General features: G+C 37.0%; 1 protein-coding gene across 1 annotated transcript in view; it reads right to left on the minus strand.

The window, feature by feature from the left end:
* Window positions 1-13,388, minus strand: part of ipo11 (importin 11) — a 147,587-nt gene that overhangs the window by 120,112 nt on the left and 14,087 nt on the right. Inside the window, exons 6-8 of the mRNA XM_028458673.1 lie at window positions 5,443-5,575; window positions 5,115-5,173; window positions 1,456-1,504 (exon numbers count right to left, since the gene is read on the minus strand). Coding sequence (XP_028314474.1) covers window positions 1,456-1,504; window positions 5,115-5,173; window positions 5,443-5,575 — 241 coding nt within the window. The remainder of the gene's footprint in view (window positions 1-1,455; window positions 1,505-5,114; window positions 5,174-5,442; window positions 5,576-13,388) is intronic.

Here is a 13,388-nt window from a genome sequence, read left to right on the forward strand (position 1 = left end):
AAATAAATTAAAATCTAATCTAATCCAATCTAAAAATCTCTGAAGTCACGTTCAGTGAGAATGCACCTTTAGCCTGCTTGGCTTTTCTGCAGCATTGACTTCTACATAAAGTTGCATGTTTTTGTGTAATGCAGGTTTAGTACTACTAGTTACCTGCACCAAGAAGCTCATTTTTTAATTTGTTGGTTTGTTTATCTGTTAGCAGGTTTACATCAAACGCACTTACAGATTTTGACAAAATTTACCCTATGGAAAATTGCATCAAATGTTGTAGGGGATTCAGATCAATAAACTAATTTTGGATTAGTTTAAAAAACAAAATAAAATCCCTATCTCTCATAACTGGCAAAACGGTGATCGTTGATCGTTCTTTAGGAATTTTGACTCAGTTATGTCAGTTTGGTTCCTCAACGGCCCCAACGAGTTTCATCTGGATCGGATCATAGACTGTAAAAAGAATGGACAGGACAAGCTCTCCGTTGGAGTGAAGCTTTTATTTTTAGAGCCCCCCCTGCTGACCGGTTGCAGTATAGGTCATAAACCCCGCCTCCTCAATGATAACAGATGGGATGTGGGTCAAACTGTAAAGTTAAAATACTCGTCACATATTTTTTTGTTCCCAGGACTCCTACCGCCGCACCCTACAGCAAAGACTCTGGCTCCAAATGACGTCAAATTTGCAAGATGGAAACGCCCCTAAGCGCCGTATTTTGGCTTCAAGAACCTTGAGTGGGAACAGCTACAGTGCACGCCCACTGGATCGGATACATAGAGTGCATAAACAGCTGACCTATTTAAGGCCTGTGAATTTCATTTTTAAATTTTATTTATTTTTAACAAAATCAAGCAGAAATTGCAATTTGACCAGGACATAATCCTCACATGCATGTGTTGGGATAATATCAAGCAATTTGTCCTCATAAGCAGGTCGCCAGAGAAAGTAAAATGTCAATCCTTGCGTAAAATATGATGTAATTAAGACGGAGTTTACTTACTTAAATGAAAATAGCTATTTTGGGCATATTTTGGATATTATCACATTTCCATGCAATTATTGCTCTCCGTATGACAGGTGTTCTAATGTGCAGCAACTTTAGCAAACAGAGACGTCAAATCTTGTGCAAAATAATGCATGCTTTAATCTTAAATACAGTAAAGAAATATGGCATTAAGCAACACTAACAACATTAACCATATGAAGCATGTTTGGCACAATTTAGAAAAATTTACAAGCCAGACATCTGATTAAAGAACGCTGATGAAACGGAAACAAAACGGAAATGGGTAAGTGGATGCAACAATATGGAGCTGATATTTTACTAAAGCAGTCCATCTGTGAACTGGTCCTGTCTCCAACTATCATCAGCAGGATGAATATAAACTCTGTTCACTGAAGAGAGAAAAAAAATGCCTCGGATCAAAAACTTTGGGACAAAAATAGAGACGAGTACTCACAGCACTCCAAGAACTGTTTTAGTCTTTCAAAAACTGCATTCAAGAAACCCTGAAAAGAAGGAGACGAGAACATGGTTAGAGAAGTTTGCATCTTTTCAACATTTCTTCACTGATCAAAAGCTTAAGCATTAATTGGAAAACCTCAGAGTGTGCACTGCTCACGTCCTCTGCACCAAGGAAGAGAAATTAAGTAATTTGCAACATCAGGAGGAAAAAACAATCAATTTTTTTTTTTTGGAGTGGAGCTGCAAATTAACAGAGAAAAGTTAATGATGAATGGATGAAAAGCAATTTGTTTTGTTCTACATTATTGTTCAGCCATGAGGTCAATGGCAGTGCCATTAATCACACACCCAGTGAGCAGAAGCCATATGGGATATCCAGGCTGATAATCATTAAAGAACTAAGAAAGAAAATCTAGAAAATACAGAAGTCAACTAAAGAAATGACTGAAATACATGTTTTTACTCTGGAAGGAAAATATCAAAAGTCTTAAAGCTGATATACGGAGTTTCTGAGAGGACGTCTCGATGTCCCGCCCTCAACAGCTCCACTTCCTGGAATCTACCAGAAGCCACGCCTCTACTCTTCCGCACGCACATCGCGGAACATAACAAGGTCGCATCGGGTCGCACTGATATAGGTCTATGGGTCAGGTAAGAGCCAAAATCATATTTACCTGTTTGCTGTTGTGACGCACGGCCTTGTTTCCGTGCACAGTTACGCATTCACTTTGATTGACAGTCTCAAAAACAGGAAGTTGAAACCTATTGGCTGTGCACACACTGCGATCATTTCCATTTGTATAGGAGTCTATAGGACGCAGGAGGGACTTATATACATTAATGTATATGAATGACTACCGGCAGTAGATCATAGTAAAAGACTAGTTAAGTATTGTTAGAAATTTCAAAAGAATCATACATAAACATAGATTTCTCAGAAAAATCCGGATATCAGCTTTAATATTCCCAGTGCCAGGGAAGATGACACCGATATAAAGAGATGAATCAATTAGTAAGATGAACTGATGAGGTTAAACGAAAAATATTAAATCAGAGAGCATCACGAGGGAACGTCAGCTGAACTGGGAACAGCTGCTGGTTTATTGTATTGCTTTGTCAACCAGTGGTAGCTGACTGTATTCCTAATTAGACAGGAGCTGGGAACAGAATAATTTAGCACATGTTCACATGTGAATGTGCACGGAGTGAGAACAACATCTGCAGAATGAGTAGTAAAGTATGTTGAATGCAGAAATTTGATCCAAACCGATGACCAAAGTCAAATTTAGATGGTGTACCTATAACCTGAGCAGTAATGAATGTTGTAGAACATTAGAATCTGTTCCTCCAAGATATAAAAATTGCAAGATCAATCAAACGTGATGTGACACAGCAACTGCCGGAAAACACAACACGCAACATGGAAGTGGACATAAGAGAGGAGGAAATGATGGTGGTCTTGGGAGTATTTGTGACGTAAAAATCCCCAACTAAAAAAAATGAAGGATTTTTGCACGTAACTTCCTTGTTTCTCAGTCAGCTCGCTTCTTGCTTGGCTACACTCCGTTCCACATCACAATTCATAAGCCGTCGGCTTTCCACACACACACTGCAGAGAACGCTTACATTTTTAAGAACAGGCTCAAGGCCCACTTGTTTAATTTAGCTTATTATTTATTTAATGTTATTTTAGCTTTTTTTAATCTACCATTTTGTATTTTACCTTGTTAATTTGTGCAATTAAGCTCCTATCTAAGTTCCATTTTTAATTTGACTTATGTTATTATCTCTATTGTAAACTTAAAGGGGCAGTATTGTGAAAAATTAACTTTATAATGGTTTTGTTACAGTGATATACATTCTTTTAGCCTCATTCAGAGGGCCAAAGTTGAAAAAGTTCTTTTTCCTCCCTCCCGTTATTCCACATTTTGGAAAAAGTCAGCTCCAAACGGAGCAGTTTGATTTTTCTCACCACGTGCCGTCCCCTAGCGGAAACTCCCCCTGACAATCCTGGCTCCTCCTACCCTATGAGAATGTGAGCTCCTCCCTCTCAAACTACCTCACAGCTAAAAAAAAAAAAACACTGCGGTTTAATATAGAATATATATTATATTATATTGTCATACATGCATTTAACCCCTCCCTGAGGAGCAGTGGGCAGCCACGGTGTAGCACCCAGAGAGCAGTTCCATTTTTAGTATCCGTTGTATCGCCTCCTATAGCCTTTGACTTGATCTGACGTGTTTTTGACACGAAGCGATGCAGTGGTTGGACAAAACAAATGATTATCACATTAAATGTACTATTCACGTAGGAAATAGAGATGAGGAAGAGAAGCAAATGACTTAGCAGTTTAACACTCCGGTGATGTGTTTGAAACAGCTGAATGACTACTGCTGCTGTGATAAACACACAGCCTGAAGCGCTGAGACGAACTCACAATCACAATAGCCGCCATGTGTTTTACTGTAATGTGCAGTTTTCTGGCTAAAAACAATAACAACAGTTTGTGGATTAGGTATGTCCCGATACAACGTTTTCACTTCCGATACAATACCAAAATTTCAGCCTTGTGTATTGGCCGATACCGGTATCGATCCGATACAATATCAGCACGAAACATACATACTTTTATTACTTATTTTGTAGTGTGGAATGTTAGAAAAGGCTTGATCAAGTGATGTTACTCAAACAGAGAACAATAGTCAGCAACAGTAGGTATGAGAAAAACTGACCCATTTATTATTATCTTAAACCTATGTGTCTCTGTGTGTAGGTTTGCTTGATGTTGTTTGGGTTTGTTGTGGATTGTTTATGTGGAGTATTCTTTAATCTATGTAAAGTGTTGATAATGTAAAGCACTTTGAATTATATTTTCCATACAAAAAACGCTATATAACAGCCTCCGTCTGTGATGCATATCTGTTGCAGCAAGGACTCAGGAGATCTCGCCAATTCACACGTAATCATGCGATATAGTGAGTTGTAGTGAATACAAAGAGAAGTACAAAGCCATTCAAACAGTTCATTGTGTCCTTGGAGTGGAGCAAAAGGTAATAAACTCAGTCTTGTCCTGTAGCTCATCAGCTTTTGTGGAGATTATTGCGATTCAACCATGAATAAGGTCAATATTTATATGTGAAATACAATCCACCACCGCCCTATCAAGGGTATAGCCCCGCCTAGTGCATGAAGAAAGCTGGAGATAGGCACCAGCAGACCCCCGCCACCCTGAGGAGCAGGAAGCTTGAACATAAAGTATTATATTTTGATGCAGAGGGCACCAGACTGATGGAGAATCATTACGCAGCAGTGACAAGCCTCATATGCAGGTGGTAGAAATTGACACATTGATTTTAATGGAAACGTATCAGCTCTGTTGCTGTTACGCAGCAGTTACACATTCGGTGAAGTTAGACAATCAGGCGTTTGCCGTCCTTGGTCAAGACGGAGGAAAATCAGGACAAAAACAGCCTGATTACCTTTGTGTGCGTGTGTACTCCACTTTAGGCTAAATGTGTCTCTGTGATGTGATGATATAATACGACACTGAACACAAACAAGTTTAACATCAAATCTCAGGGCCATGTTTTGCACTTTGTATTTCTTAGTCAAAAAAAAAAGGAAAATATGAAAGCCTTTCTAAACACTCACCATCACCTCCATGTTCTGCTGTGGTTCTTGAAATCCGTGAACTGTCAACTTACGAAGCACTTAAAAAAATAAAGAAAAAATGACAATGTTTAATTTTTCTATTCTAGTGTTGGCTTTTTGCAAAAACTGCTTGTTGGTTTGACAAATAAAGATTTTGGACACTGGTTGACTTTTTGCATTGAAAATTCACTCACACATTTTATGCCTTGTAGAAAAATAACACTGCATTACATTCCTTATTAATAGATGACTGCACCGCTGCATGAAACAGTAACACGGGGGTGGGGTCGGGGGGGCTGGCGTGGCGTGTTGGTACAAACGATGATACCTTTAAGGGAGAGCAGCGTCCTCTCCAGCGAGCCCAGGGCTGCAGCCTCATCCCTCGCATAGATCTGCTGCAGGAAGCAGTCGGTGTGATGACTCCAAAGTGAACACGCGAAGCTGTAGATGCCAGAAGCCAGCTGTAAACAAATACACAAGCATCATCAGTTCAGTCCCACACTTTAAAAAAAATGATCAAAACATAGAGTTTTTAGGTCAAAGTGAGCAGACTTTGATGTGCGAGGAGCATCCAAAACACCGGAGGCTGTTGATCAATGAAGCCAAATATAAAAGCACTCTCCCATAACACACTCCATGAGCACAAAGCAAAGAGGGACCTCTGTGTCACCCGTCTCACTTAACTTTAAATGAGCTCCCAATTACAGTCGCTGCCACACCATCATGTCAGGCCAAAGCAATTACACTTTTTTTTCTCCTATAGAAGCAAACAAAACAGTCAAAGAGCAGAAGGAACGTTCTGGTATTTTATGGAGATGAATAACGTCCCCAGTTTTTAACCTTATTTATTATTTATGCACAGAAAAAAATAATAACGTGTGCATTGCACAGCGGATACAAAACAGGGAATAAACCAAGTCAACATTTGCTCTTTAAAAATTAATTATACTCCCAGGTTTTAGCTGGAAATTAAAAAAAAAAACAATACTCTGAGGTTCTCTCTATCCAATCAACTCGACACAAATTGCAGAGCCAATAGTTAGAGGCAGGCGGATCGATCCAAAATATTGATGATACATGTTCCAATGTAGGTTTGGATGTTGAATAATAACCGTTTAGGAAAATCTATCCTCTAGTTTCGTTTTCTCCCCTGCTACAGTTTCAACAGCAGTCACTTCTAGGGATGTAATGATTAATCGTAAGGCAGCTAAAAATCGATTCATAGGTATCACGGTTCACATCGATACTGTGAAAATTGAATCACAGTCCTTTTTTAAACAGCAGAGGGCGCTATATATATTTATACTTCTCTTGTCCAGAAGTGTTGGCGGCGGGCGGAATCTGTAACTACTTTCTTTCTGGCCAAAAGAATATCTGTAATATTACGTGACTAACTGTAAAAGTCACGTTTTTCTATTAGCTCTGTCTGCTAGCATAGCATCTCTTCTTCCCTGCAAGAATATCTGCATGCCAACCGACCACTGGATTACCAGCGCCCTCTGCTGGTCCAAACAAATATCTGATGTAAAAACAGTGCAATGACTTTTTTTTTAAGTCCAATTGTTGAGGCACTTTTAAAAAGAAAAGGAACTATTATGCAGTTTTGCATTGTTTACTATAGAACCAGCATTTAAATTAATAGGCTTATTCTTCATTTGTATTATTCCTTTATTTATTTAATTCAAGTTTTATTTTTAGTTAAATTGCATTGTTTTGAGTAGTTTATCAAGGGATTCTTTTGACAATGAAAAATAAAAGGAAGATAGTACAGTATTTTCTATCGTAAATCGAATCGTATTGGGAGTTGAGTGAATCGTTACATCCCTAGTCACTTCACTTTATTTATTGAAGGAAAACCCAGAAAAGAAGTGCACTGAAAGGCAAAAATGTTAATAGATTTTGTATTGTAGTTTCTTAACTCTCTACCTAAAGCAATTATTTTGTTTTAATTTATTTTGAAGTGACAAATTTCTTTAGGGAAAAACAAAAACCCATGCACAACAATGTTTGGGGAAAATGTTTGTGAACATAAAGGTTTATAGTGATGTTTTTAGTCACCTAATATAAACTTTTCCCATATTCTATCCAAGGTGTTTATTTTTAAAAATCCAAAGAAAAGAAAAAATGTTACATCAACCTTATTTATTTGACAGGGATAATGCAATTTAGCATAGATACAAAAGTTTGTAGCTCATGTGATGCAGTGTGTAGCTAATTTAAAACTCCTGTCCCTGGTTGGGCTTTTCTACACTACAGTGAAATACAGTCAAAACAACAAAACTTAACCACCCACTATACAAAGAAATGATTACGGTATAAAGCAGTAGTTTACAAACCTTTTCTATTACACCCCTTCCTCCTTGAAATAATAAAAAAATCAATTGTGATTCTTCTTCTTAAGAATCAGAATCCCTTTATTAATCCCAGGGGGAAATTGCTTTTGTTACAGTGACAGAAAAAAAAATCACAAAAAAAGAATAAAAATGTTAGCAAAGACAAAAGAAAGAATAAACAATAAATATGTATTTAATTAAGTAAAAGACTGTTAAAAACAGGGATCAGAAACGCACACATTACGGTAGTAGAAAATAAAGTAGGATAGATAATAATAATATTAATACAAATATGATACACATATTTACAAAAATAATACAGATATACAAATTTTCAAAACTCATAAAATCACATATTTAAAAAAATAAGTACAAAATGAAGTTGTTTTGAAAAATAGTAAAAAAAAAGAAAATGAGTTTGGAAACCACTGTTGTATCAAAGTATCAAATTGGATCAGTATCCCTGTATTACTGTATTGGGATCCCCCACCACTACCATCAGGTGCTAGTTTTTACAGGAGGGGCGGAGCCAACAGAGGGTGTTCATGATGAAAGCTGCCTCTAAAACATCATCAGCCTCCATTCTCAGCCAATAGCAAAATTTGATTGTAAAAGCCGAGTTTCAACGAAAAATAAAAATACTTTGACTAAAAGTGTCAAGATTTGGATGAGAATTAATCAACAACATTACTTCATATCAAATACATTTATTTTTAGCAGAAAATAGTGGTTTTAGGCAGGTCTAAACCTGAACTATCTGATGTATGCTTTCGATGTGCAATAGAATTTGGGTCATTTTTACATTGTACTTGGTGAAAGTTAGATATTTTTGGCAGGATTTGTATAATACTCTATCTACCATGACCAAGATCTCGACACCTCTGGATCCTGAACTATGTCTAATTGGAAATTTTGTTAAAATGGAGCCGCTGAAGAAATACAAAACAACATTTTTTTTTTTTTTTTTTTTTTTAAATCGCCCTGGCAGTTGCTAGAAAATGCATTGCCTTTACATGGAAGTCTGATTCTCACCTGCCTTTAACCAAATGGGCCAGAGAAATGAACAGTTGTGTGCCGTTAGAATAAATAACATATAGCCTGAGGAAGTCATATAAAACTTTTCTAAAAATTTGGCAACCTTATTTGGACCGTGAGGGTGTTTGAAACACAGGAACAATTTTAAATAACTATGAAATATTAACTTAAATGAGTTTTAGCAGTACAAAAACGTTTTTAATATTGAAATTATTATTTTTTTTTTAACCCAAACAAACTGCGACACAGTGACGTCATGAACCCGGAATCGGAAGTAGCGTGCTCAATACCGCGCTCATTACCAAGAGGGCCATAATCGTTGGGGTATTTGGAACCCGTTGACCAAGTTTCAGGTCGAACTCATACCGCGCACACACACGCGCACACGCACACGCACACGCACACGCACGCACACACACACACACACACACACACACAGACCTTTTTTGCTTTTATAGATAGATTTATTTTTGAGTGAACAAGAAAGGGGGTGGGGGGTGTAGTATTTGTTTTTGTATGTATTTGTTTGCGTTGCCTTTTTGGACTTAAAATGAAATATTGCAAAAAATTAGTGGTTTTAGGTTGAAATTACTCTTTAATGAATGCAAACTGAGGCTTTGGTGAGTTAAGTGTAAAATATAAACAAAGTAATCATCAAAGAAAAATTTGCCAATCAGTGGAAGAAAGTCTAAATAGAGTTGCTAAAAAAGATGCAATAACAGCTCAGGATTTGATCAATTCTTCACACAAACTGCAAGATTAGAAATTTTCTTTTCCAATTTCATCCAGCCGTGAGTGCTGAAAATGAAAAACCAGACTTTGGAAATGATCTTCTATTCTCGACTCCACTTTATGTTTTCACTCTCAGGCATCTCACTTATGTTGAAGTTAGATCATAAAAACTGGGTGTTTGATGTTTCAAAAGGAGACACGAGGGATACTTTTTCAAAATCGATTGTTCACTAGAGAACAAACATAACCATGCAACAGACAGATGCCTAGTAATCAAGTGTCTGGTTTTGGTGCTTCCCTTCTTCTCGTTACCTCAGTGGACAGGAAGTAATATAAGCGTTTCATTGAGATTCTTTTCATGTTCCGGCAGATTAATGCGTGAATGTGAAATTTAAATGTGTATTATGTTGTTTAACTTTTGGTTTTACTCCTTTTTTGACTGATATAAATACAAAAAGTAATAAATCTGTCAAAAATGATGCATGAAAACCAGAATGTCTTGATCAGTAACTATACTTCAGATTAAAAACAAAGTTGTCAGCTGATAAGAATCCTGTTTACTGATCTCCTATGGAGCATTTTTGATCCGAGCTGTGAAAAAGCCTTGATCAACATGGCTGGAGGCCAGTCTCGAGACAAAACATGATGTAATTTCACAAGGCTGATTACAATTCCTATCATGAACCCCCCCACCCGATCGTATGCGACACTGCAGAGATAAATGTTACACAACCAGGAAAAAAAAGCAGCTGTACCCACAAAGAGCTGCACAAACAATTTAATAGTGTCTCCTGACAGCCCCAATACATCACCATAATAAACAGCTTTAGAAACACAGCCGCAACGGATCAAATCATAATGTTTAAACTCGGAAAATCTGTTGCTTTGTTTACATTGTTAGCACATCTCGTTTCAGGAGCTAAAGGACTTATATTTAACTTCTCACACTGTGTATTCAGTTTGTCTTTATTAAAAAAAAAAAAAAAAAATAGAAATTTGGTTAAAAACTTCTATCAGTGTTCTAGTCAACAAACTTAACCTTTAAGTGTTTTTTTTTAACTTTTATTCAAAAGTTAACATACGTACTTAACTCCCACTAAAAACTAGGGCTGCTCAATTATAGAAAAAATAATAATCACAATTATTTTAGTCATAATTGAAATCATGATTATTTGTCAACCAAAAAGTTGTTAATTTTTTGTACAAAAAAACAAAATATATTCTTTAAACATCAATTAAAAATCCTTCAAACACTAAAATCAAGCATGTTCACTTTTGAACAAAACAAAACAAAACACTTCTTGCACGTGATGTATCTTGGCTCTACGTCCTAGATTTCCAAAGTGGGGTACGGGTACCCCCAGGGGTACACAAATTGTTATAGGGGGTACGTGAATGAAAATTCAAAACAATGACAACATTGGAAACTAGAATATAAATAGAGCAGTTAATGCTAATGCTAGGTTAATGCCATTTCTAGGCTACTGTCAATGTTAATGGAAGGTCAATGTTAATGCAACGTCAATGTTAATGCTAGTCTAATGCTCAGCTAATTATATTGCTATGTTAATGTTAATGCTATTGCTAGGTTATGACTAATGATAGATTAATGCTAATGCTATTGCTAGGCTAATGATAATGCTATGTTAAAGCTAATGCTAGGTTACTGTTATTGCTCGGTTCATGCTAGGTTAATGCTAATGCTATTGTTAGGCTAATGCTAGGCTAATTATATTGCTATGTTAATGCTAGGTTAATGTTATTGCTTGGTTCATGCTAGGTTAATGCTAATGCTATTGTTAGGCTAATGCTAGGCCAATGCTAGGCTAATGATATTGCTATGTTAATGCTAGATTAATGTTATCGCTAGGCTAACAGCTTTTCTCGATTATGCTTTTTTGTAATCGTTCGCTGTAATAATCCTAAACATAATCGAATTTCGTTTCATTGAGCAGCCACGCAGGGTGCATTTCATTTCTTTTTTGGTGAAGGGGGGGGCTATTGGTAGCTAAATGAGTTGTAAAATATCAGCATATGGGATATTGGCTAAATCCAAAGCATGTAGAAAATAGATTTTTATTTGTCATTTAAAACAAACATTCTCTATTGCGCATTATGAAAGAAATTTCTTTGCATGTCTTAATATCACTAGTGATGCACCGAAATTCCGGCCATCGAAAATGTTCTGCTGAAAACAGCCCAAAAGTGCATTTTCGGCAGAATCAAGGCAACCGAAACAGAATGCTGTGATGACGCGAGCAAACACCGCAATCTGAGCACTAAAGCGTTTCTTGAGCAGAGTTTGAGACGGTGGACGTAAGTGTGTTTTATGTTTCTGTGTCACATTAGCTCTGTAGTTAAGTGTCGTCAACACGGACCCCTACACCTGCGACGCGTGGCTGTGCATCAGCAGCATGAATCTGGTTTCAGAGTATGTCTGCGCACGTTTCACAGAGATCTTCTGCACTTCATCATGACGTGACAAAGATCATTACTTGGGTGGGATTAAAGCAGCGCGCACAAAAAATGATGTGCACCGCAATCAAAGCACACTCCAAGAACATGCTTGGATAATAAATAAAGCAGAGAAGCTGATCTTCTGCACTTTGTGTTTTAATGAGAGAACATTTTTAATTTGACTTTCTTTCAGCAGCTCTCTCACTTACAGGCCTGTACAATATAATTTAATGTATGAGTGGGGTCAAGTTAAACATAATATTGATTTTATTTTATATTGTGCATTGTTGGAACATCACTGCTGAATAAAAATGTTCTCATCTTTAAATGATTTATTCTTTGAAGCATTAATATTAACGTATACAATTTCAATGTTTTCATTTTAGTGGCTACACATTTATACCCATAAATGTAAAGACTGATCATTTGCATAATAATTTATTTCAATGTTTCGGTTTTGGTTTCCTCATTTTCAGTTTTTGCTTTGGCCATGATTTTTCATTTCTGCGCATCCATATAATGTAGGGCTCTATAATCCCTTTTCTTTTATTTTTTTAAATTCCGTTTCATTGTTTTCCAAATTCTGTCTTGCACATCTTTTTTTTTTTTTTTTTTTTTTTTTTTTTTAAATCAGCACCCAAAAAATCGCGATATATCATTAAATCAATTTTTTTTTTTCACACCCCTAGTGAGGGATGAGTTGCAAAGGGTTTTTTTTGCAGTTTAGACTAGGAGTGTGACGATATCTCGATACGGCAATATATCGCGATATTTTTGTCCTAATTGCACCTTCCCTAATATGTCACATTTTTTCAGTCAATAAAGGTAATTTGTAGCCTTTGTTATAAGTTTAAAAGTCTGATGGTCTGGGGATTGAAGCTGTATGTTTGTTATATCTGAAATTCAAAGTGCGTCACATCAGCGACCAAAGGAGACGAAAGCATTGCATGAGTCTGCCAGCGTGGAAGCCATCAGTGCATGATTTAGAAAATTCACTCTTTGGCCGCCCAGGCTGCCTTTGTTTTGTTTTTTCACCCCTATCGCTTCAGGGCAGCACAATTTCTGGCGCAGAGGATTCCTCTGCGTGACACCCAAATGTTTGCTCCCAGTCCCTGTTCTCATGTCTACTGGTCTGCTTTTTTCCCCCTTTTGTTCCCTCCCAGCGCCAGTGTCATTCTCTGATCATTTCCTTCATCGTGACATTAAAGCTTTAATTTAACTTGTGCTCTATGATTCACCATCTTCTGGAAAAGGGAACGTTTGAAATCACACGGGCATTTCTTCCACTTGAGAACGCACACACGTAAAGCCGTCTCACTCACAGACGCCAATGCAAATCAATGTTTCATCAAACGTGTGGGTTTGCATGAAAGCAGACGGGTTGTTTTTAAAAAAAATACATAAAAATCATATATTTCACATGTCTTCAACAGAGGCTAAACAGCATCTCCTACAGACAAAAAAGGGAAGATGAAATTTCTAAAGATGACCTTATTATTCATTGTTTCATCCTGAAAACAGGAGGCTGGGGGTGGCAGGGGGGGGAACGGTACATGACAATGTCAGAGGGCAAGAGACAAGAAAAGAGAGAAGGTGAAATTTAAGTGGTGGAGTTTCTAAACTTTTTCTTCTGAAATGAAAAAGTACTTTAATAACGAGTGCTGCATTTTAAAAAGGTGGAGAGCGGCAGGGGACTTTAAAAAGTTGGATAACTACC

The sequence above is a fragment of the Gouania willdenowi genome, chromosome 9, assembly GCF_900634775.1.
Source record: "Gouania willdenowi chromosome 9, fGouWil2.1, whole genome shotgun sequence".
Classification (NCBI taxonomy): Eukaryota; Metazoa; Chordata; class Actinopteri; order Blenniiformes; family Gobiesocidae; genus Gouania; species Gouania willdenowi.